Consider the following 27,917-nt stretch of genomic DNA (forward strand, 5'->3'; position numbering starts at 1 on the left):
TTCTCATATTCTATTCTCGATACAATACTTCAGTGGTTCTTAACCTTTTGAAAGTCACGGTGTACATTTTTTGATCACAAGAAAAAATTGCGGTGCACCAAAATCAAACGGTCAGAAAACAATGAAAAATAGCGGACATAAGTTTTATTACAAATTAAACAGATTACATAACAGTTAAAGAAAAAAAATTATTAAAGAAAAGATAATATATAAATAGTATATGGAAAAACTGTAACTAAAATTACCCTTAATAAAATGGAATTTATTTGATGTGAAAATCAATTAATATAATAACACCGCTTGCTTGTCGGATTTTGCAGATTTCCTAAATTTAGGTCGAATATTTGATATAGAATAGCTACCTCCAATTCTTCGTCTAAATTCGTAAGTCTTTCTCGTTTTTTTAGTTTTTATATTAGTTATTGTTGAGAAACCGAGCTCACACAAATATGATGTTGAAAACTGTAACAAGATTCTCAGTGCCCTCACGTAGAGAGATGGATATTTGTCCAATACAGAAATCCAAAATTCCTCCATGGTTATTTCAGAAAATATAATATTTAGAGTACGATCTGTTGACAAGGTGGCATACTTCTTCTTGGTACGAAAATTCACAGGCGGATAGTCTGGCGGGGTATTCTAGGGTCCGGCAAGACAAGTGGCGCCTGTGAGGCCAACGGAAGACGCATGCGAACGATTAGGCAAAATCGAAATCACATTTATTAGATCTTTCGTCGGCTTTCATAATTTCGCGAAGGACTTTTTCGGTTTTCACAATTTCGCGTATTTTTCTGCTTTTATCATTTTTTTCGCGGTGCACTTGCAACAAGCTAGCGGTGCACCGGTTCACTGCAATACTTTATTGAATGTTTCCACGAGACTAATAAAGACGAAGATTTAAAATACCAAGTACCTTTTTTATATTATAATAAATTCTACTAACCTGTTTTCCATTCTACTACAAAAACAAACGTTTTATCTCTACATGATAATTTACCAAAAACAAGGGGCAAAATCTTCTACATACGAGTAACTCGTTTGTAACAATAATTTTTTAATCGCTGTATTATACTTAGTGCACTTGTATAGTCTTCTGTAAACAAGATGGCTAGATACATAGGCAATTTAATAGATATGTGACACCTCTACGTACCTACCTACTTCTATTTTTTTAATGCATTTAATTACTTGATTTCAAAAGTAGGTACATAATCAATAAGTAATTGATTTAATTCAAATTCTACGTCGATCAACAGCTATCAAGTACCTACTCTCAGTCGTTAGTATTAACCTTAGACTATAGATACATCATTAACATATTTTTTGATTATCTGAAAAACTTACTTAGTTTTATCGTAGTTATTGATGATAAGATCTAAAACTGTTCTGACCATAGAACAACAAAAGCAGAAAATTACTACGTGTGTATATTATTATTATCCTATTTTTTTCTTACAATACCTACAATTTTATCCATATTTATTCCAAAAATCAACACAAAGTTCTGTTTTTTAAGTATAAATTAAATTAAGTATCAGGTTAAAATTTAGATAATGCACTTTTAAAAACATACTCTCATTTTTATGCTTCTTCCATACGATTTAATAATAATATAAACATCTGGTAAAATGAATAATTTTCAATAAAAATTAGTACCTACTATTAATACTATCGACCGAAGGTACTTGATGGAATTAGAATTTAAAAATTGGTACATTTTGACAGCTAGGACGACTGATTTTGGTGGTTGGCTTTTATTATACTAGATAATATTATGATCTTGTTCTTCCCCATCGGAATGGTTATCTAGCATTGGCGTATGGTGATTTTACCTTATAGAGATTCTGTTGAAAAAAATCATATTACCTACATACCTACTATTTGCTACATATTTATGCATCTAGCGTTTTGTAACTAATTGAATCTTGGCAGCTCTGTGATATTCTAAACATATTTAAACAATACTCATGATTTATGGAAAATTAACATACCTTATAAACAACCGTGAAAATCTTAAGAAATGTATAATATAGAATTTTTAGTTAGAAGTATCTAATGTTAAGTAAGATTTACCATAAAATTTTATAAAGTAATTCATCTAATATTTCAAGGGGTGCTTCTGTATGCAGCATCTATGGATCGCACGCCACTGGTATCTAGGTATTCTAAAATACAATCAAAATGTAATAGAAACTTTGTGTTACTACGTAATTGTTTTATTTTTAACTACTTACTTATGTTTTTAAAAATAATACATACATATTGATAAGGAATAATACAACTTGGGTCCCTGGGCCACATGGGTCATTCTTCATTATTTCTGGTCCAACAATTTATTATGCATCGAATGTAGGCCAGCGGGTCATTGCTTTTTACTCGTTTTATTGATAACTGAAGAAGCGATAACAGTTTAAAAACATATAAGAAAAAAACACAACAGTTTAGAATTAGCACAGAAACGTGTTATTTCCTTGATTTAGATAGTATTGTCAGCCAAAGTTAAATAATACACTATAATATTTAAGATATGTATCCTAAGACATAATCAAAGAGTTTGGACTGTGACAAAAAGGAGCCTCATAAATTGTTTGTATTGCAACGCTTGATGAGACGTTTTTAGTTGGGTTGTAATGATGGCCACATATAATTTTATATTCTGTACGTTGGTGCATTAAAACATGCTAGCTACATAAACGATTGTTTATATAAGTGGTTGCGAACCTATATCACGCGTGGCATGGTTGGCTGTTATAATGTATTTAATATGTGCGTTTGTTGAATCGATGTAGGTACTTCAATAAAAAAAAGATTTGAACTTCTAGAAAATTTTCATTTTTTTTAAATACACGTAAAGTATGAATTAAGCGGTTGGGAGAAGTTTTTTTTAATTATAAGCGTAGTTTATAAATTTAAAATGTATTAAATTGCAGTTGTCATATTCACTTGCTAGTGGCCTCAGTGGCAGCGTTTTGCAGTGCGGAGCGTGCAGCGTGCATATTGTGTACATTAAATTTGTTTAACGTGCACGCCGCAAGCCCCGCTCCCCAAAACGCTGCCACTAAGGCCAAGTATGTATGTATATATTCCTAAGATTCGGAAGTGTGTGTTAGGATTTAGTTTGTTTTAGGTTTTGTGTATTAAACATTCGATATCGTCGTACCTATGTCGGTTTGACATAACTACAATTTATTTTTTCTTTTATGGTGTTAACTGTCTATTATGGGCCTGGGAGGCTAGGCTCAGGGGTGCCCGGCGCGGCGGGTCGACCATATAAGTGAGACAATACATCACACATTTGTTCTAACAGTAAAAAAATCGCGAATACCAGTTGACAATGTCCCTCTGAAGCGGAAGAAATTGGTCCAGAATAATACATAAAAGATGGATATAGTATGGAATATTGTGTTTTGTGTAATTATTAATACAATGAATTACCACCGTGAATTGATTTTCTCTTCGCAAATTCGCTCTACTTCAATATAAGATATCTAAACCTAACTAAATTTAACTTGAAAAATAGGTACTCCATTTCTTAATTGCAGGTCTTTTATTAGCCTTTTACCAAAAAGGTTTCAAGATGTACTCAAGATGCAGCTTTTCCGAATTCTCGCGGAGCCCTGACAGGTCTCACGGAACCTCAGTTGAGATTCACTCTCTCCATTCCTAATATTTTGCAAGATTAAATGAAGCTATATTATTTTGATTAATACTATAAAATAAATATTATCTTATATACAGCTGTTCTTACATGGTAAACATTGTATTTAGATGAAGTACATATTATTTTATGACGAAGGCGAGCATACTTATTCACATCAGCTAGCTGGTATACTCGCATAAAAGTGTTGTAACTGTTTGGCTTTTCTGAAAGGTCATCGGTCGCGATTTTCTTATGTATTTTCTTAGTACTTATAACGAAAGTCATTCAATATAATTGGGCGTGTTTATTTTTTATTCAAACACTTGAGTATACATACTAAGTACTTATTTTTGTATGGTTTATCGCTAAGCTGATTATCTGAATATACCTATTAGGTATTATAATGTCAGAATTATTATTTTATTATATGCTTGAATAGGTGAACTCAATAAATAATAAGTTGGTATTTACCATTAGGTATGTATGTCCCAGTGGCGAAGACCGATACTAAAAGATCATTCAGTGCTTACCTTAAAATTTAACGTTTAGCTTGACACATTACCTTACCTCTAAAAATATGTCCAATGTAGTTTTCTGTCATCAAACATTTAAAACATATTCTTAACTAAAGAAATCGGTGTAGTGAAACATATGAATCGCGTTTCGCTTAGGTATAACATTGAAAGTACACTTCACTAGTGCGAACGTAGGTTCTAAATTCTGCTTTAGCAGTAAACGCATTTTTTAAAGTATTTCCAATGGCCTGATTAACTATGCATTAATTTGTTTATGTAAGGTTACATTACAATTATTATTGATGAAATTGGTATGAGGAATGAGTTAATGGCCGATTCTTAGCTTAAAGCTAAAACCATTATCGTCATCCCGACAAATTGCCAATGTAATAATTGAATAATATATTGTAGATCGCAACAGGGCCGTCATGAGAAATAACATCACCATTATAACATATTATTAAAATGTACTAATATGTAAGTATTTAATTCGTTAAAATAGAACGATCTGCTAAAAACATTCACACATTGTTTCTATTTAACATAATAATCAAATTACCGTTTATAACTAGACTAACTAACTAGAGCAAAAAGTTGTAGAAACGCGAATTAAACAAAATTATGTTGAATAATAATGACCAACTAGCGGTAACAGAAACTGTTCATACTATTACGAAGAAGTTAATACCTAAGTAAAGTCATAGCATAATATTAATTGTGTGGTATATAAGCAAATGTGCATATATTTAATAGATAATCGTAATTTTGCTCTTTATTAAGGAGAGAAAGTGTGTCATGTTATAATCTTGCCCTTTATTACCAATTGGACCGCGTTATGCATGACTGGGCCGAAGTGGAAACGACTTAAGACAATTTATAGTTGGTACAACTATTAAAATATTTTCGTTCACTATAACTATAATAAGTAGTTATTAAAAAAAGACACAATTTTGTTGAATTTTGATTCACACAATATAAAACGCGTGAAGATTCATATTTTAATTTTCAAAATTGTGTTGGGTGTAAAATCTGTAATAATAATATGTATTCTTAATTCAACTTAAGGGGGGACATGCTCAGCGTAGGTCAAAATGGAGCTTTTGTTCTATTTTCAAAGCATGATCCTGGATATACCTTAAACGTTGTAGATAATCTATTTATATAATTTTGAAGCCTTATTATCCGTTATATTTATTTTAAACATTTGATGACTGCATAAAGTATTTTTATTACATAAAATAGTATTCTTTTAAACCTCTCGCTCTAATGTTTTAGAATATAGTCATATTTCAGTACATAAATAATGTGCAGTGGTGTTAAAATTTTTTACATATATTAATTTTTAAACGCATTTATAAAACCATCAGTATAATTTATATCGACATTATTATAGTGAAATATTTACGATAAAAAATTATATTGATTATCTCTGTGATACCAAATTTGACAAGAATTAGGCATTTTATTATTCAAAAAATGGGCAAGATTAACACATTTCAAGATAATTCTAAAGCTACTCATTATAAGCTATGTCTTTGACCATTCAAATGTGATAAACATCCTACGAATAATGATTGCTTTATAATAATTATTGACCTAAGAATAAGGTAGTGTTTTTTTGAAATACGCCATTTCTTTTGGCATTCCCCAGTGGTTAAGCTACAACATACGGCCGTAGCCATAAATTGACAAACTATAATTGAAGTAGGGAGTAAAATGATGTTAACTCGCGTGTTTAAAAAAAAAAGCTCCATTTTGACCCACGCTGAGCACGTCCAGTATAACTGAAAAAGTGTGCACTATTTATGTCGGATGGCCCATAGCATACCTTAACCATTATTTGGTTTAGGTAGGATTTACTTAATTGAATTTAAAAAAGTAACCAGCATCATCTGCAATTTGTATTTTTTGTATGAAAACAATTAATTAATTAGAATAACTGACAAAATTTAGTTTACACTAGTTATGTCAGATCTTACAGCCTACCACGATTCGCCACTACTACCTAGTATCTATATAAATACAAATTATATTTATATCTGTCGTTATTCGAATTATTAATTTCTATTTTTTAGATGTTCGGAATGAATAGTTAAGTAGTTTTCGATTTTCAAAGTAGTCCTTCGATCCAAAAAGGTTGGACATCATTCGCGTAGAACGTGAAATGTAACTGATGTGCCCATCCCTCGAGTCAGCTCTGTTTTCTTATACCATAGACGGTTGAGTCAATTTAGTAAAATGCATTTGTATGCAGCTAATAATGCAAGAGTGGTTTTCGTTCATGGCTGTTGCACATTGGTTGATTTCTGCGACCGGTCGTCCTTGCTGCGTTGGTAGTTGTTCTTACTAACTTACCTGCATAAAATTGCGCTTGTCGAAACAGAATTTATTTTTACGTTCGTACGGGGTAGTGCTCAGCGATATAACGGAAAATTTATTCGTACTATTATTAAATCATGTGTGTTATTAATATTAACGAATTATTTCCATGTTTATTGAATGATAAAGGCTATACGTTGATAATTGAGGGGTTACTTGTAAATTGTAGGTACTTATGTATTACATTTCGCCATACCAACGTCTACCATAAGCTGTCGTAGCGGAGAGAGATTACTTTATACCCCGTTTACACGTGCATGGATTTACTGCTGAGAGTACGTATTTTCGCGGCCATAATAAGAAAATGCACGTGTAAACATGCATTATCATGAAAGTTGCAAGATTGCATGCATGAATGAAAAAAGTTAGGAAACTTCTGAATTTTCACGCGACAGTTGGGATTTGTACTGTATCTGAGCTTGCGCAGTAGAACGATAGTGACGAACCTGCCGGAAAATAAAGGAATTACACCGCGAAGACTCATTTTGAGGTTAACCGATTTTTATGACCTGTCAAATAGTACTATAAAATGACAACATCGCGTCTCGCGTACTCTTCAAGAATGAGATTGGCGAGACAGTCGGCACTTTTACGTGTAAACAGTTATTATCGAGATATGTAGTTTAAAATACACATTATTGCTGCAAATAAATCCATGCACTTGTAAGTAATGAGATCAAATATAAAATATGACGCGTTGCTCGTGGAGCATTGTAGACAGTAATGTTCAAATTGAATTCAATAAGAACTTTTTGATATTGACGACCTGACACTTACGAAAATACTGAAGACTAGGTTATGTTTTGAATAAATTTGGTATACGGGGAAAGTCATCTGATTTAATCAGTAATACCTAATTATATATTTTCACTGTTTGATGAGCAGCGGGTCTATTCTATACACAAGCCTGCTTTCGGTCCGCTACGGCAGCTAAATAGGGTAGGAAAGTATCGAATAATTAACACTTATTGTAACAATTACAATAAGTTAACCGTCTGAACTGTCAAAACTGTCTATCTCGGTCTAAAATTGATCACAGCCAACATAGGTGATGTTTAAACATAGTACTTATTGTAACAATTATAACTAAATTATTGTAATTGTCACAATAAGTGTTAATAATTCGATACTTTCCTACCCTATTTAGCTGCCGTAGCGGACCGAAAGCAGATGTAAGCAGAAGAAAGCAGAAGCAGCGTGGCTGATATTTTTTGCTTTTTTCCTTCACGCGATTAGGAAATTTCATCGTTATGTCCAGACCACAGAATTCAACAGATAATAGGAAATAAATGCGAAAGCCAGTTGAAGACTTTGACAGTAGTTTTGGGTTATTACTTAATGGGGGGAAAGCCATAAAACGCAACAAACACAAAAAGCCCGAATGTTCTCATATTTTTACCAATAATGAAATAGCGTTACGTTTATGTGTTCATTTTTAATATACCTATATTATAATTAATGCAGACGTAAATATTGAAAATAACATTTTCTTTAATACTTACATGTTTTAGTGTATCCCATATATCTCCACACTCGATAAGCGTACCTTGTTACAATCACATCCAGAAAGTAATGCACTTTTAAATTTTTTAAACATGTCTACACTTGCAAACATTGCTATCAAATTAAATGTAGTTTGGACAGTTCCTCTTCATAAAAATTCGCGCGCTTTAATCAAAATAATATTCCATGTAAGTATATGTATCATCATTAGCCTGAAGCAATCCACTCCTGGATGAAAAATTTTATATAATGATTCCATCCCTCTCAATGCTTTGCGTTGCGCTACCACGCACTTTCTTACTCTGATTAACTATTTCGTCGATCTGGTGACCTCTGTCGTTTGGACAGACTAGATTTGTCCAACAATTTTCTCTTTGTTGTGTCCTACACATTGCCAAACTCTTATTAGGTACATCGGATACCTTTATTTGTTCCCTTATTAAGTTGTTCCACTTTTAATGCCTATACATTGTCCAATTATATTGTATGGCCCTGTGTGTAGAGATTGCAATATCGGTATCCCAGTATTTTTGGATACCGAAATACCGATTTTAAAAAACAGACAATACCGATATATTCGGCATTGAAAGTGGAAACAAAATGTATTAATTAACATAAAAAGCTTAACAGGACTGTAATTTTTTGTAGGGTTACGCGATGTCTGGTTTACCTCAGTGGTTCTTCGTCGTCCTTAGTGACCAGACACATGCTATAAAATGTTAATATTTTAACGAGATTTCTTTATATAGGTATATATATTCAACATTGGTAGTTCCAATTATTTTACGAATAAGTATCGTAATATTGGTATTTTCATTCGGTATTGCAATCCATACATTGTGTGCGAAGGCTTTCATAGTGAATTTTATTTATCACTGCATATTACTATGATTTTCTGAGTTTCTTAAGTTCATTAGGAAAACTGTAAGAAATCCTAAGGCCCTTTCCATATACCACAATTTGGTCAATTGATGATGAAAATTGCGGTCCATTGAGGGCTCAAGTAATATCTCGACGGACGGACTGTTGCGTGTTGCCAGCCTCTGTTATAAATACTCTACTCCAGAGTTTGCCAAACTTTTTCTGCAATGGAACACTTTGAAAACCAGGAAATTTTAACGGAACACTTAGTTTATTTTGTAGGTTATTTATTAGCGCAGCTAACCGTTCTGCCAATATTGGCAACTGTCGTTAAACTGACTTGTCAGCCGGTCAGTTGAAAACAATATACCCCATCTTTTTCATGCGCACGGTGTGAGAAAAGATGGTCCTCCGTCTGTACCTAGATCATGACCCCTACATCCCGAAGCGGGCCCCCTACTTACCGCTAAGGTTAAAGGCAATGTGACGATCTACCGTTGCATATTCCAAATGGTGTTCGAGGTAAAATTAATGGTATTTTTAATACACCCACTTTTATGTTGATATGCACAATTATAATATGTCAAATATCGACAATAATAAAAAATTGTAAGTATAGTAAAACCTTAGATTATAGAAAAATATGGATGGAGCTATTGCAAGTGTTTGTCCTTCAAAACATGACGAACCTTTTCACGCACATGCCTCGCCCCCTTCACGCTTCCTCCGCGACCCTTTCCTGGGTTATTCGAAAATATGTGTGACAGTGTGCGTGTCGTAGTGTTGCCAGATATCGAATATTTATTCCAATGTTATAATTTTACAAGCGATGTTTTTATAAATTATAGTATGGCAACACTGGCGTGTTGGCTATGCACTTGGTGAAACATTACTCACTAAAATCGGCTCATGCGGAGGGCTTGAGTAAAACCATATATTATTAAATGTTAGTACGATTTAAGTGAAACATTGCCGCAGGCGACATTTTTTTACTATTAGTGCATGTTTATGATGTGTGTTTATCTCACTTGGCTGGTCGATCTCTCTAAGTCCAGGCCCCCAGGCTAGAGGCCTGTTAGCCCCCCCCCCTTTTGGGAGCCATGACCTATCTAGATACTTGACGTCATAAACATCAGTGGAGATTGATCATCACTCGCCTTTCAATATGAAGTATATTCTTTAATTATTTTAGCTTTACTTATTTTACTTCTACTTAGTGGAAGATCTTTAAATGTGTTGCAGTGTATAAAACATTTCCAAATGGTCACGGAACACTTATTCAGGTTCGGCGTAACACTGGTGTTCCGCGAAACATAGTTTTGGAAACCCTGCTCTACTCGATTGCACACATCACCAATGTATATGTAGTGGTCAGTAAATATATATTGAACAGGAAAATAATATCATTAATGTATCTTCAATACGTCCATCATACGTCGTTTATCGAGATGAATATTTTGTTTATAGTATGCTGACCATTTGCCCGATGTGCATATGGTATACATACACTGTTTACGTTATCTGAAAAATTATCGTTAGCTGTCAGAAGTCTTTTCAGACGTCTTTAGTTAATTATTTTGATTCGAGAATCTACTATATTACTTAGTACTTACCTGAAAAATTGGTTTTGTATCCTTAAAACTACACACTAAATTTAATATAATATATATCGTTATTTATAATAATCACAATTTATTTACTTATTTCATGTCCAATAGTCCGTCGTAGAGAAGTGTCAACATTTTTTCGTTGCTGAATATTTTAATACATGTACTTAACTAACGGGTATCTATATTAATTGTTTTTTTTATGGTTTGTTATTTACACTTGATTGGCTTGATTGACAATATTCATAATTATTTTTTTTATTTTAACCTTGCACCATTGATCAAAGCTAAGAAAAGAAAAAATCAGGTAATTTAATTGTAGTATTATGCCGAAATAAACCAAGAAAGGCCGGCAAGAAAATTAGACAGCACAAATATGGACCTCCAAACCAACCACCCAGTACCACAATCGGTCGGTTAATCGAGCGTATCACGACGTCCTACGTTTTGATGTGAAGCATTAGTAGTTGTTTACGCCTGTAAATGTTCAGGACCAGATACCCAAGACTGAGATCGCCACGCTCTCAAGTGAGCTCAGACTAAGTTTACTTACTGAAAGACTTATTTTAATAAAAAGTGGCATCTGAGAGAAAGGCACGGAGACTTAACAAACATAAATGAATTTAATGAAAAGCTGAAAAATATGGACAAACAAAACTATGTGAAGAGATCTTCACGTCCGCAATAAGACGCCGCAATTTTTTTTAATGCAATATAATTGGCCTTTGTGACGACCAGGTTGGACGGCCCGATAGGCCCAACAGTTGGGAAATTAGACAATTGCATAATATGTAATAATGTTGATTTTAATTAAAATAATTGAATATAATACTTATTCCACATAATTTAATAATGGCCAGAACCAGTCAAGTTCGCTTCAATATGACATTCTCAACATATTTTAATAATCGAGTGATTTATGCAGGTACCTACCTACATACTTAAATAAATTAAAAATGACTGACTGTTCGTCCATTCTAGTTTATCAAAGATGTATATTTAATGATTATTAGACATTTATTTTGACCTTTGGTCAGGTCTATCTACCTATGATTTTTCGGAAAATATAATCTAATGAATAATGATACATTCAATGAGTACCTACCTATATCATTTTAATTTCTTGTGTACATACTAAGATAAGATGCCAATGTGTAAACACTTTGGACCCCGGAAGAATCGTTGGACCGTTGAACAAATGTTAGGTAGGTATTTATTTTTGATAGTTTTAGACTAATATTTTAGTTTTAAAGTGTACCTACATTGTTAATATACAGATTGTATCCCCTCTCGATATTGTTCGAAGACCGAATGAATTCAATTATACTCACGTATTAATTAACTGAAAAAAATAATCCTACTTAGAATCGGTATAAATGTAGGTAGGTACTTATTGTAATTTCGATATATTTTCATCAAGTTCAGTCTACATATAATATTTATTGAAGGCATTGGTTGGTCGTTGTAAACATGAATCGCTTGGTTATTTCAGAGATGACGTTTTTCAAATAAGCTATTAATAAAAATTAAAGAAATATACCCTTGTCTTCTTATTAGCTATGAAGTCTCCATGAATAAGTATAATGGCTCGGATGATTTAGTCGTCTGAAAGCCTTCCCAGCGGCTTGGATCCTCTTCGGCGCCACGCTGAACAAGCGGTGCCAGTGGAAAATCCATGACACTTTTTGGTTCGTCCGTCTGGGGGGAGCTTTTTCCTCTCCGACCGACACGAAATTCAACATCCCCCTCCAGTACAATAGCGCGTCTAGTATCTGTATGTATTTCCCTTTTTGAGGAAACATAATAGAATACATATATAAATTAGAAATACGAATGATATTACTAGACTATTTTAGTCTTGTATTAAACATACCGCAAAAAAGTGAAGTTTGATAGTTTTAACAGACAATATGACGTAGTAGAGCGACGCCGAGCGAGAGATAACGATGCAATAGGCTTCGTGTAAGAGCAGTCGGAAATAATAATGGTAACAATAATAAATATATCCTATCCACATATTGAATCATACAAAAGTAAATATACAAAGTCCCTCGTTTTCATATAGAAATGCTGTCGAATGGAATATAGGAAAACGAACATACGTGTAATTTTTTTAGTATTTACCCACTAGTTTTTAATCAATTTATTTTAACGACTATCTCGTTATTTGTAAGGTTTTTTTGTGCATTTTCATAACTTATCATGACATTTAGTGTATGTGACACATAAACATGAATATGTCAATCACAAATGTATTGCGGCGACATTTTATCAACATAAAAACACGGACCTTTATCTATTATAAGTAGCTATGCATAAATATTTACATCATATTTTTTCCTCATATTTAACAGAATACACGACCATAAAGATCTAAAATATATTATATAAGTACTGGTTTTATTATCGAGAGGTCAAGACAAGAAAGTTCCTTTTCTAAATTGTATCAATCGTTTATTTAGTCCGGGAATAGATAGGTACCCATTTAATTATTGTAAATCATAGCAATGGAAAATTATCGATATATTTAGCTATTTCGTAAAATATAACATTACAGTTTTTGGCCACCGCGCTCTAATGAACACAGTATGTAAAAAACTACAGTAGGTTACGTACAACAAATGGTTATGTAATAGAATAGTAACACGGTAAATGCATGTGAAAGTAATTAGAATTTGAGAGAAAAAACATGTGCTACAATCGATAAAAAAAAAACAACAAAGTATTACTTACTTAGGTAAGTAATTTAAATTTCTAAAATCACAAAAATGGTTAACCTTTCTATGGACACCGATGTGAAACTATTATACATCCGATAACAATATTTTTTACTGTATTAAGTATAGTATAAGCCTAATGATTTTTTACTTATTTTCATCCGGTGAATTATCCCCCGATGGAGCATAATTTTCGGTCAATTTAAAACAACAACTAGACCGAAACCTTCCTGTACCTACATTACACGACTTAGTAATAACATAATATACATACTATAATATATGGCGACTAATCTGATATATTAATTTAGATCTAGTTATGTTGGTAATTAAAACAAATATTATCGACTCGACGGGTAGGTATTTGATGGAAATGGTTTTTCCCGTTTTAAAATCACTGCAAATCCAGCATACTCAAAACTTATTTTAATCTATCGCTCAACATATTTGTATTAATATTTATTTATTTTATTTATTAAGGAAACAAACAGTTACATTTTTATTACAACAATATGTTTAAAAAAGAATAGTGACAAGTTATTGCAATCAACAAAGTTTCCATATATAAATTATAATATAGTTAAACCCAACAAGATAGAAAGTAAGAAGAACATAAAAATATAAAGAAATTACATAAGAAAAATGAGGAAGAATAATGACTAATTATAGACAAAAAAGTAACATTTTTTTAATATACTAATCTATAAATAGGTATATATATTATATCTATGTTATATTTGTGTTAAGAATTATTGAAATTTATACATAATATGGGTGATCTAAGATAAAAGAGAATAATAAGAAAGGAAAAAAAACATAACATTTAAAAATTTGATCAATATAATATATTATACAAAATTTTGGAAATAGCGTGTTTAAATGAAACAAGTGAATTATTGATAGGATCAACGGTGGACAAATACATATTGTAATTTAAACAAGAGCGTCGAATAAAAGAGTTTTGTAGGTACATAATTAGAATCACTACGACTGACATGGTACAAAGCTTGGTTTCGCGTAAATTTCATGGACGATGGAAACCCACCCTTTCGAGTAGGTTTGGCGAGTAAACAAAACTATTGATAATTTTGAAACAAAAGAAAATACTGATCATGTGATCATAAATGTACTCACTCCTTATTTAATCATTAACCAGTATATATTAATACTTTCGACCGAAGGTACTTGATGGAATTTGAATTTAAATTCTAATGGATTCAAAGATGCCTGAAGATGCCGAAAGGCGAAACCCGGGTCGCAAAAAACGACTTAAATGGAATAGTACAGAGCTTGAATCCATTAGAATTAACCAGTATATTTTTTTTTATATCTATGTCTTTCACATAATTCTTGATAATCATTCGTAAAACTTTTATTGTCATTAATATGTGTCTTTCATTTTCATTGCCTCTGTAAAACTGTACATAATATTTTGTAAACGATTGATTTCACAAATTAACACATAACCCTGCGTGTTATAGATTAATCATCTTCGCTTTGTCTTATCGTGGGTCCTCATATCTGAGCCTCGAAAACCTGTTTTTTATCTACGCGACTTTTGAACGTTTTTTTCATTGGTTCACACCGTGACGTCGATCGTAGCATTATTTTACACAAGCCGACATTGTAGCACCTGAATAATTATTGCTCCGATCCGATCAAATGAAGCATTATTTTTATTGCAATTGCGCCAGTCGACAGTTATCAACCGGATAGGACGCACGTCCTTCCAGGACACCAGAATCCTGTGATTGTTACACATATTTTATTAATAATCAATCCTATGAGCGACTTTAATACTAAAAATAACGTGTTAAAATTCTGATTAAACAGCTGTTACAACATCAAAAATAAATATTATAATAATTATCTACATTTTTAGTCTTTTTGTGTTTCACTTTTCGATTTTTTTTACATACACCGATATAATATTATAATATACCGACGTGATTGTGCATTTTTGTATTGTGATACATTCACGCATACGTGCTCTCGCAGAAAAACAAAAATAACCTTTGTTTTGTTTGTACATAATATCAGTTCAGTTATTTATTAAAAGTGCATCGATTGCATATTAATTACATTCTTTAATCATTCGTGTGTATATAATATTCAGTGTTTTGTCGAATGTTGTGTTGAGATAAAACTGACTAAAATTATCTACTTATTAATATCTATTATCGAATTAAAAATCAACACAAATATATATCCAAGATAAACTAAAACACCTTGAGATATACTGTATTGCAAAAATAAAGTTTCACTTTGAAAATATCTCGTGTCGATAGTTAATGTGTAAAAATGTATTGTGACTTGTTTGCGTTAATTGTTTTAATTTTTGCTAAAAGTTTGCAATAGAATTGCCAATGTATATTAATTATTAATTTTATTACTTCAGCTATAGGTTAATTAAGTAGTCAACTTCGCATGAAACCTGTACAATAGCAGCCGATTTTTTTTAAATATCGGTGTCATACAAGAAGTAGTTGTTAAATAAAATTTTCTCACACCAGAATTAATAATCAATCTAAAAATACTAAATATGTAGATTATTTAATATAGAAATATAATTAATGACAATAGAATGGAATTACGGCCTCTTAATTTTTATTTTATTATTAAACCATGTCCGATCCTAATAGGATCGTATGGGCCTCCACAGAGTGGAGGTTTGTATTAACAGATTTTGTTTTTACGATAAATGGATGTCAGCCACTTGCTCAACCTATTAGGTCCATACTCTGACTCATACGCAAATTTAAAAATAATATGTTTAATTGCCAGACCCAAGATTCGAATCTGGGACCCACGACACTATAGGCCAACGCTTAAGCCGCGCGGCCATCGTGGGTGTTACTTATTAAGTTATTATATAATATACTTATTATTAATACTACAGTGAAATGAACCCGAGTTTCATTAGAAATAGGTGCCGATTGTTTACATCAAATCTACCTATATTATTCTTTAAAATATTTTCCAATATACTTAACAACAATTGGGATCAATTCAAGTCACAAAAAAGACTGTACTAATACGTACTGACGCATTTAAATGTAGTATAGCAGACTTAATTTCATATAAGTAGGCCCCCTTACGATACATTAATTGATAGCAGGTTGCCATGACGTAACCGTACTTCAGAATAAATATTCTTCATTTATTATCATGTTATATTTTTACTATAACTATATGTATCTCTTTTTGTAAAATTAGTCGTTTTTCCTTGTACGCAGAATATATAGCACCTGTCCAAAACATACGTCATTTTTATTTAGCAATATTTTTCGCGCTCATTTTTTAAATATATTTGCTAAAACACGAGTATTATAAGACGCATATACGTGTATTCATTACATATTAGTATGTGATAAATGCATTACAGTATTACTATCGTGCGAAAATATTTATTTTCAACTGGAAAACAAACATTTTTGTTAGAATGTTCGAATGTTGTATGGAAACTGCAAAATAAGTTCGCCTCATTCTTAGTTTCAAAAATAGTATTCATTGTGTTGTATTTATTATAGGGACATAAAAGAATAAACTGAATTGAACCCATAAAAACCAGTGCACCGATCTCAGTTACTGTGATATAATTTAAACTATTAATTAATACTATAGTGAATTGGAAGCTCCATAAATTTTTGCCAAGATGGTGTCAGACAAGGCTGAAAGCTCTGGGATGGGAGCCGTATCCTATTCAACAAATGCCAGTGATAATCTTGTGCCTTCCAGGAAGGGGTCGGTGAAGGTCACCATCACCCCCAGCCAGCCCAAGGCGCTGACTCACCTCATCAGCAGGCCTCCGGTGGACTTGGCCTTCACGGACCTGACGTACAAAGTCCAGGAGGGGCGCAAAAACAGTGAGTACTTATTAACTCTCATTAAATGTTTTTTCGTGTCTAGCAGTTGTTATTATCTTAATGAGATGTCTACATAATATATACTTAATTCGAAGAAAAAATATCTAATTGAAAGATTATAGCCTTATTTTGGCTGTAAGTTAAGACTTCAACAATCAAATAATGTCAATGGATGAAGTTTTAATGTTCGTCGAATTATACCATTTTTATATTTTAATGCCTATTGTGTTTTATATAGATATTTTAATGTATTTACCAATTCTCTGTCGGTGATTGCCGCCTATCTTTTCATACTGACTATTTTAGGATCAATTCCATTATTTGACCCCTGGACTCTCATATTGTGAAATGATTGACATAATTAGTTTAAACCTTTGGATTCGACTTTTGAATCCGGGTTTGAATAATATTTTTTCATGCGTTCGTAATAAATTTGATATAGAGCGAGGACATTTTGCCATATTTTTGTACATGTAGATACAGGTTATTGATAATAATTAATTCCTAACTATCTAAATGAGTGGTCGAAAATCTTATTGCCACGAAAGGTGCAACCAGTGCTTCCATCTTATGTTGATTATAGTACAAAAAAGTAAAAAATATAATATTTATGAAAAAAAACTATAGTACAGGGAACATTTTTTGACTCGAATCCTTCAAAATTATTGCCGACGTTTGATCTAAATATATTTGAAGGCCTATATGGCCACCACATCCAGGAGCGGGCCTCCGGGTCAGGATCTTTGCCCCCCCTACCTATCGCTAAGTACAGTAACGTGTTCCAAATGGTGTTCGAGGTAAAATTAAAAGTACTCGTACCTATCCAGTTTATGTTCAGCGATATTTAGTACTTATTTTTTAATACATTCACTTGAATAATTGAATTGTCGAGTGCTCGAGTATCGATACATACATCAAAAATTGCAGCTCACTCTCACGTATTTCAAAATGATAATCATTGTGTGTTGTCGACCCGCCATGCTGGGCCCCCAGGCTAGAGCCATGTCAGCCCCCCCCCCTTGTGACGACCGTGCCTACCTACCCAGTAATTAAGTACCTAGTCATTATATCAGTATCAAATGTTCTCTGTCTTGTCTTACTTAGCACGACTAGTGTTTTCTTAATTACCTACTTAATGTTTTATTAACTATCCACAATTTTTCTTGAGATATAAATGAATGTATTTTCAAATGCGTGCATTGGTAAACCCATCGGGGTTTCCCTATAGAAATATATTGATTATCTAATATGTACTTAAATTGATTCGAACAACAAATCTTAGATGTTTTCCTGATCGACGAAATACCTACATACATTACGTCTAACCGAGCAATTACTTAGGTCTTATAACCAGTTATACAATATACCAAATTACTTTCTGGCAATTGGGTAACATTGCTCACATGCAGATGTATTAGGCCCGTTTCAGACGGGACACCGGTGTCGCGCTCGATATAATATAGGAGGTCTTTGTATTCGAATAAACGGGTCTTTGTATTATGTTTATGAAGGCCCCAAAGCTAATGAGTCAACGCACAATTTCACGTTATAAATTAGAACATAAAACTGGCTGCGGTAATATAAACAAGTGTATCGGCGGCTTGAGAATGTAGCGGCCGACGGAAAAGTGTGCCGGACACGCGTTGACTCATTAGCTCTGGGGCGTTCATAAACATAATACAAAGGCCCCTTTATTCGAATACAAAGGCCTCCTTATTATATACGAGCGCGACACCGGTGTCCCGTCTGAAACGAGCCTTATAGTTAGCCGCGATTAACGCTAACGTGAACGTAGTTTGTTTGCTGTACTAAAAGAATACATTAAAAATAATTAAATACGTACTGAAATATATATATATTTTATGATGGAGAGAGTTTCATACTTAATGATTAATGGGATGTGGATAAGACAAATGTATCAATCAATCGTTACTGATGGTTTTATAAAAGATCATTAAATATGTCTTTGGAGTGAGAATATCAATATGCAATACTGATAATGCCATGAGAAAGGGTTGTAATTTTAATTTCAATTTATTTTTTAACATATTGTGGACATTACAAATTATAAGTTTAAGACGTTCACAACATGACATGAAATATTATTATAAAGAAAAAAAGTAATAAAAACGATAACAATGAAAATATAAAAAGAGAGCATAATATAAACATACAAAAGCAGTGAAAATACAATTATACATGTATAGAAGTTCAAAGAAGTACAGCGAGTTTGCTAAGGAGATCATATTTTAAGAATTTATACCACCTAAACTCACTCTCATGCAATTGGAATATGTCAACACCCGAAGCAATTTGGTTGAACGTAGTTATCGCCCTCCCAATTGGCATTACCAGTGGCAGGTTGGTTCTGCACCTTGGGAGAATAAACAACTGACGCTCTCTATTTCTAAGATAGTTATCAGGGACACACTGCCCAGAATGACAGAGTTCTCATTTATACCTCGTATAAGTCGAAAAAAATACGTAGCTAAATAAAGATCTCTTCTAAATTGCAGACTGCAGTATGCAAGCACACCTAAAAGAAAATCAGTTGGATAAAGCCACGGACAGGATCCGTACCCTCGATAGCAGTCTTCTGTATAGAACAGATGCGAAGGGGTTGAAATTTCAATAATATGCGATACCAAATTGCTGCATCTAGTAACATATTCAGCTTTAAACAAATTATAATGATCTACGAAAGAAATGTGAAACAGGGGTGATATAGATATTTAATAATATAAAAGCAACTTGGCTATTTTTGACTTGTTTTATTTACAATAAATACAAATAGAAAAACATTATAACAACATAGCTTAAAATCTAATTAATTTCCTCTTGGGGGCAGAAATGCGGTCATCAGACCTCATCCTCTTTGAAGTTCTTCTATCAGTTGAAGATGTTATCTGGAAACATGTGGCCGCAGTAAAAGTCTTCCCAGTAAATCCAGCTGAAATCTGGGATTTGACTCCCGCGACAGCTTTCGAAGTTTTGACATATCTAGCGATCAAGGGATCTACTCTCGCTGTCCTGACATGCTTGCGAAGTTTGGTCCTCAAAACCTTGTCGCCTTTAATAACATTCTCCCAAACAGTGTCAACTTGGGATACCGAGTAAAGACTGCGGTTGTCCAACATTCGGAATATCATTGAGGCGATTTCAATGGGCAACCGTGAGATTAAATCCAAATGACCAGTCACGATACGTGATGCTCCAATCACACACAAAAGTGAATAGAATGATTCCATTTCGAGATTTGTAAAAATTAAAATAGCTATATAAGAATATTTAGCAAATTTTGGTTTTCTTTTGAAGGATGTTACTCCCGGTCCTTTGGATTCGAACGCCGCTCTCAGATTTTTATGCCTTTTTTGACAACCTACTTAATTTTTCTCCTCTGTTATATTTACATTTTGACAATTTCTTTTTATAATGCTGGGAATCGTTTTGTTGTATGTGTATTTGTTCTATTTTTTGTTTGTCAATTTCCGTGGTTTTACTTTAGCCTCGTCTTCTGAGTCAAAATTACTTAAGATTTTTTTTTGTCGATGGTAATTGCGTAAATTTTAATGGGTTCGGCTTCATTTTAGGTCTCAATTGAGGTTATATGATGGCTTTGCATTGATTGTTGGAAAGTCAAATTTAATTTTGCTGTTTGAAGTTGTTTGCATACATTTGTTAAATCTTTTTAAAATCTCTAATATACCTACTATGTTGGTTTTTACTTATTTTGGAAAACGTAGGCAGTAAACTAATGTAGGGCGTCATGTCCGGCGTGTCCAGAAACTTGTACGTATACAGTTCACAGTATCACACTTCACCGTGAAATGTTATATCGGAAATATATGACCGTATATTAAAGATCGTCCAACCTCTTTGTTCATATCTAAATAAAACAGGGTTCTTGTCGGTTCGCACTTTACAGTTTACAGGAAGCCAGCAGCAAACAAATTTTGAAAATAGCCAATATACTGGATTATTTGTTAGGTTAGGTTAGGTTTTCATTCTTGAATTCATGAATTTTGCCAAAATCAGCTATGAACATTGAATTGATGTTCATATTATTGAATCTAATAAAATTGGAGACCGTATAGTATTCGGTCATCTCTTTTCGATAGAAAGATCACGGCGAATTATGCCACGGTGAAATGTTTTACGTACAATTCACATGTAACCATTGTCCGGTGGATTGCATACTCTTGAAGTACTTAGCCATGCCGCTGTTTTTTGGCCAGATAACGAATATATACCTTCCGCTTTTTAATTTGTTCGTGTCGCTGCAAATCGCTGCAAAATTATCTAATTGTTACGTGTGTTTTTGCTCGTTGTGGTAGGTTGGTATCTAATTTGTTAAGCCGGGCAAAAATCGTGGCGGCCATTGCTTTCGTCAGTAAAATACGAAGAAAAAAATGATAAAATAAAAATAGAATTGCGCTGCTATAATTAATAATAAATAATATGTCTGTTGTTCACCTTGGAATTCTTACAGATCTCGGATTCGCTTTATTTTAATTATTACTTTGTGTTTACTTACCCACCTTTAGACCTGCGTGTATCGCCGGGAATACGTTTTCCCTCTAAGTGCAACATTATACCTATGGGTCTAATTAGTCGTATTGGTTTTTATATTTTGTTTTCAGAAAAAATACTATTCCTCTGTGGCTCATATACCCTCAAATTTGTGCACAGGAAAAGTACATTAAATTGAATGTTATACAACCGCAACAATAGCATTCAATGTGTAGATACAATATATCTCACAACCAAAGAAAGATGTAGCACACAATATGATATTATATAGTATTCTGTGGTTTCCGTATCGAACTCGCTGAAGTAAGCTTCAGTTTGTAATAAGTGCCATTTTTATATTATGTAAAACACAATTAGTTTCTTCTTTTGTTTCTGAAGTTTGTATAACAATACATTAATAGACACGTGGTCCTTTTCTGCTTCACTTGTCTTTCTTATTCTCTCCTCTTATAATCAATTCATACGTATTTTGGCGACTGTATTAAGTAATATTAATTTACTTTAAAATATGCAATTGCATTATTAATAAAAACTGTTGAGACACCCCGCGTTGGGCGCCAAATTGAAATCGAATTGTGGAGAGTAGGTATTTTATTGCGTCAGTAAATTATTTAAATAAAATTTTATTATGTAGAATAAGAATTATTATTTATTTATTTATTTAAGAATACAAAACATTGTGGACATAACAAATCTAAATTCAAGACGTACACAACATGAGATTTACATTATATTAATTATTATAATATAGAATATAATAATAATAATAACAGAAAAACAGATTAAATCAAAACATACTTAAGTACAATTTAATACAGAAAAATAAAATTTTAAAAACAAGAAGAAACATACAATTTTACACAGAAAAATAAAGTTTCAAAAACAAAATGCAAAGTACATGACTGAAAATGTTTATGTCTTTAGGGAGCGCATTTACTAATCTTGTAACCCTCGCTAATGGTGCCTGATAGGCTTGACACGAGGCTTGACACTTGACACGACTATTAAAACAGGCCCATTTGATGTATCGTGAATTTCGTGTTAAATTTAGTTTATGCCCTTAATATTATAGTGATATACCTAAGTGTACTGTAGATAAAGGAAGTTAGAAAAAGATTTTCTTAAAACTATACTTAAATTAAAATAATCAAATGAGAATGAAACAAGGAAAGCAAAAACATATACTAATAATGTACAGATAATCAGTCGCTCAATGTGGTGACAGCATAAAAATATCCGATTGACATATCAATTAAATATTACTTACCGATAACAGAGAATTTTGGGTAGTCTTTTATACAATAATCTATTGGAAGTGACTGATATCTATGGTCGTCGGACTGTAGAAGATTTAGAAAAAGAGATGATGATACAGTGTACAAAGAAAGCTCTCGTTCTGGCTGAGGCTTTCTACCAATAACGTTATTAAACGTTTTCACATGCATTTAAATGTGCAGAATGTTTCAAGATTCTAGATATATTATGAGTATTTTCCTTGTTTACATTTTGGTCTCTGGTAGAGCTGCAAAATTGTCAACCGTGAACTTTCAGTGTGGTTCTTTTGTTCGAAGCGTAGTTGCGATATATGTGGGCATCTAACAATTTAGTACTACATACAAACCCGTACCGAGGTTAAAATGAAAATATCTGTTAGTTTTTTTGTGTGATTCAGGAAAAAACTTATCTGACTTATATGACTCATCGGATGGGACAATGAAGAAATTAATACGTACTGCAAATTGAATATAATTTATTAGAAACTTTAATAAAAACAATCGCGAGTTGAACATTGATAGCGGACTTTATCACATCCGCTTAGTCGTTGTATTTTGCTATTCTATTAGAGTTTGTTTTTGCAATACTCACGTACATCGTCAAATTAGATTACCAGAGAAATAAAATAATGTAACTAAGTAATAAATAAGTATTTACGCAACTTTACACTGTTTTTATTCGGAATCATTTATCCTGCTAAGCAAATGGACTTCGCCATCTTCACATCGATGATCGTACGCCATTGTTAGCCGGCTCTCACATCTAAACTCGCCTCATCTGCCGCACAGCCATACATCAAAACTTCTAGGAACGTCGATCCGATGTTGCATATGAAGACCACGCACACCTACCTAGCGACAGTCGCACGTAACCTCTCGAAACATCTCCATTTGGATGCGGTTTGAATTTTGTTTAGGAATGACCAATTCGTATATGTTCGTATGCGTTCTGGCGTCTTCGACTCGAAGCCCGAAAGGCATGCTATTTACTATTTAAAGCATTCGATCATTTGCATCTCCATTTTGCAACGTGTGTTTTGTGAATAACGATGACTTCACATCGACGTATTCAACACGTTGCAGATGAGACGAGTTTTGATGTGCGAACCGGTTTATATATCTATGCAATCCGCAGTTTTGAGGTCCACTGGAAAAATGAATCATTTAGCGTTCTTCTCTCCGGTCACTCAAGCATTACGGGCTCCCAATTTCCACCGATGACCATCAGCTTCCCGAAATTGTCTGAAATATTGGCTATCGTGGTTATACTAAAATATAATCTACTTTGGTAGCATTGTCGTCCACCAGATTATAGTCAAAACTGTAATTAGACAGTCTACGTGTCCCATCAGAATTTTGAGAACAAAATGGAGATACGCACACTGACAATGGGACGTGTCATAAACAAAATGATAATAGGCCCATGCGAACCGATCCTAGACAGGTCTGTCTAACTGATGTTTGCTTATTTTATAAATGTATGCGACCCGCTTTCTTACTGCCAGAATCGTCTGAGCGTCCACAAGTTAAAACACTTGTTTTGTCTTGCTCTAGTTGCTGAACTGTATTTACGGAAGAGGAACTAACAGAAAAATAAAATTGATCGATGAGGTGGAAAAGCAGCATATTCTTTACAATAAAATGGCAAAAAGAATATTCAGACATAATTTCAAAAAGGAACAAACGGGATAAAATTACTTGGTGTCGGGAAGTGTAGTGAAATGTCAAATGAATGCATAGGATTTCTTCTTCTTCGATGGCGCTACAGCTCAAGTTGAGCCCTGGCCTCCTCCAGCCGGAACGGTCCTCCGCACGTCTTTTGAAAGTTCCTGATTTGAATGCATAGGACAGGGGTCGGGAAACTCTAGGACCAAATAAGCCAAATATGAGTGGCACACGGTTTAAAAAAAATCGAGAGCCATACGTATATTTGTCTAAATATATGATTTATTTAAATAAATTAATTACAGAACATACATAATTCTGAAAACACGCATGAGAAAATAAGCCAGTAGAAAATTTTTTGAATTAATTAATCACATTTTATAATTATTTATTAAAAGAAGAAGATTTTCCGAATATATTTTTTACAGAATATGAATTACATAAAATTTTCACGCATTCCTTTAAACTAATGTGAACAATGACCTTTCTTGCATTTCTTCGGAGAGTTTCTGTAGGTATATTGTTTAGTATGTACCTAACTTATAGTTTTTAATTTCAGGCGCGAATCCAAATTCTCATCGGATATTTGGCTTCTCTAAAACCTATTTATATTGTTCATGTTTGAAAATGATTGTTCACATACATATTAGATAGACTCGAATATGTATGTACTCGGACATGTATTAAAAATCGTAGTATCTACGTTATGTAGATCTTTTAGAGCGCTCCACTTGTATTGTGAAATAAGTTGCATTTTTTTCTCTCTCCAAATCCTCAATGTTGGTGGCAAGACCTACAGATTTGGAGCTGTTTCAAATGGAGAATTAATTTGTCGACTTTTGCAATGGGCGGATTTAAAACAACAACAACAATCATACCTTTTTGCATCAACCATCGCGAAGGAAAAATTAGGCTCGCGATACTGTCATTATAATATAATATAATAAGTGTACAAATCAATGACAAAAAATTAAAATTATTAATTTTGCAAAAGTTTTTGTAAAAATGGTGAATTGGGAATTTGGCAAAGAGCCGCACGCCAATACGCAAAGAGCCGCAGTTTGCCATAGGATATAATATATAATATAATATAATCGCGTCGTCCTCGTTTACGTATATGTAATACTACGATGCTCGGTGACCATCCATTTTCATGCTAACCAAGAATGTTATCTTAGTCTAAAGACTGACCTGACTTAGTGTGCGTTATGTGCTAAGTAGTCAAAACTGATTTGTTTGAAAGACTGTCTCGACTAGAGAATCCAATCCCGAGCCAAAATTCTGATCCCGGGATTTCGGGATTACAAGTTGACAATCCCGGGATCCCGGGAGTGGTCCCGGGATTGACATTTTTTTCCATTGTTAATATAAAATTTTTATATTTACAAATAACATTAAGAAAATTGGTCAAAAATAAATCTAGTATAATTTATACTATTTGAGACATTTATTTTTAATATTGTATACGTTCAATCTTGGAAATACACAAGTTTAATGGAGTAAATAATATTGTTATATAAATAATAATGTGAATTTAATATGAGATTGCTGTTTCTGATAGTAAAGACATAATGAATGGATTAGAGAGATTTAAAATAATAAAGCAAATAATCATGGTGTACTTATGGCCTTTCCGCTTCATCAATTTAATTAGTCAGCCAAATATGAAACTGCCGTTAAACGTATGATATCATGGCGGAATTACTTTGTTAAAAGTGCGAAGCATTGTTTTTTTCCAATCTTTCTTATTTTTAATAATTTATGTGAAAAAATAAAACGAATCGGCGACCTACACATGGGTATAAATCAAACTTCATTCAAACTCAGTTTATTTATAATGTAGTTATTCTTTATTAAAAGTATTTTTTTTGTTATATTTTCGTTTTTATATAATTTTCCATAAAAATTGATAAAACAAATCAATCCCGAAATTCCGGGATTATGTTTATCAATCCCGGGATTCATAGGTATCGAAAATAGCTCGGGATCCCGGGATTGGAATCCCTAGTCTCGAATATCGTCTGAGCTAGGCTTTAGACACCACCTAATATACTCTTAAGAACTCTGTTAACAATCGTGTTTTTCTTTTAAATTCTTTACTGAGTGGAGTATATCTTTTGACAACTTACACAGACAAGATATATACTGAATGGACATTTTCGTTTTGTTGGTTTTGCTTACATTCTTTCAAACCTCGTCTTGCCTGGATATGTATGTTTGTCTTGCTATTTTAAGTCCAAAGTTTTAATTTGTCGGCTACACATGTGCCCAGAGAAACTAAGTGATGTTCCGCACTATGTCTGTTGTATATAATGTCCCATTTGGTTGGTACATTATCATTTGTTTCGTTTTGATAGTGCTAACCAGTAGTTAACTTTATTATGGTTTATTCATTAGGAGGTATTTTCTTTATTTATGTGTGCACTGATAACTAATACTGCGACAGTAAATTCTTGTTAGTTTTTCTTAGTTTACTTACTTGGTTATTAAATTACTAATAACATAAAAACATTACTTGACACAGTTGTCCCTAAATGGATAGTGATAATGATGATTACTAACTAGTATCTATCTATATCATACCGTACCCCGAGGGCGCATATATTACATTGTCTGTCAATATTGTGTTCTATTTTGATAAGATTGCTGTGAAGAAATTGTCACCAATGTCGGTGACTTTTAAGTACCGTCAATACGCCAACTTCCATGGGTTTATTTTTAGCGAATAGCACCCTCATGTAGGTACTTTTCGACTTCTTTACTAAGTTTTATGTGTGCCTACCTATATCGTAATCAGGCCCGGTTGTAAGGTGATTTGACTGATTGGGCTCAATCGGGCCTCGTAAGTTAGAACCGAATTTGCAATAAATAAAAAAGTTGGTTTTTAATTGCTATCGAATATTTGAATAAACATGTAGAACGTAACATACATACAGTAGTGAGTAGAATCATAGAATTCTTGAGAAAAACTGAATACGATATGTTTAAAATAAAACTCATTAGCATCATAGAAGATGCAGTACAAAACAATATTGTCATAAATTATTTCTTTTATTCAACGAATAAGACACAAGATTTGAGAATGTAACATCGATACAATTTGAGAATGTAACAATCGATAATATTGTTTATTTTATTATTTTTTATAAATTTTTATTGTAAATTTTGACTAATCATAATTATTATTTGTTGATATTAATGTTATTGTAAGTGTAGATTGTTTCATATTTTGTGGTTTGTTAATATTTAAAATAATTTGTTTAATGCCCCAACCTCATTAGTTTTAAATTAATCTGTTATCGGGAAGGTATTATTGGACGGATAATTATTTATGTACCTATTGTTATATTATTTCTATCG

At 32.9% G+C, this 27,917-nt stretch overlaps 1 protein-coding gene across 3 annotated transcripts in view; it reads left to right on the forward strand.

The window, feature by feature from the left end:
- LOC147078282 (ATP-binding cassette subfamily G member 4) overlaps nucleotides 1-27,917 on the forward strand; it is a 120,895-nt gene that overhangs the window by 6,707 nt on the left and 86,271 nt on the right. Inside the window, exons 1-2 of one of the 3 annotated variants that reach the window (XM_085958212.1) lie at nucleotides 14,836-14,969; nucleotides 16,753-17,088. In XM_085958212.1, the coding sequence (XP_085814338.1) occupies nucleotides 16,878-17,088 (211 nt within the window). In that variant the 5' untranslated portion in view covers nucleotides 14,836-14,969; nucleotides 16,753-16,877. Of the gene's footprint in view, nucleotides 1-14,835; nucleotides 15,320-16,752; nucleotides 17,089-27,917 lie in introns of those variants that run through there. The other 2 variants (XM_085958220.1, XM_085958228.1) reach the window with 2 other exon arrangements.

This window comes from Rhyacophila brunnea, unplaced genomic scaffold (assembly GCF_057557595.1).
Source record: "Rhyacophila brunnea isolate RB1 unplaced genomic scaffold, BYU_Rbru_1.0 scaffold_11, whole genome shotgun sequence".
Taxonomy (NCBI): Eukaryota; Metazoa; Arthropoda; class Insecta; order Trichoptera; family Rhyacophilidae; genus Rhyacophila; species Rhyacophila brunnea.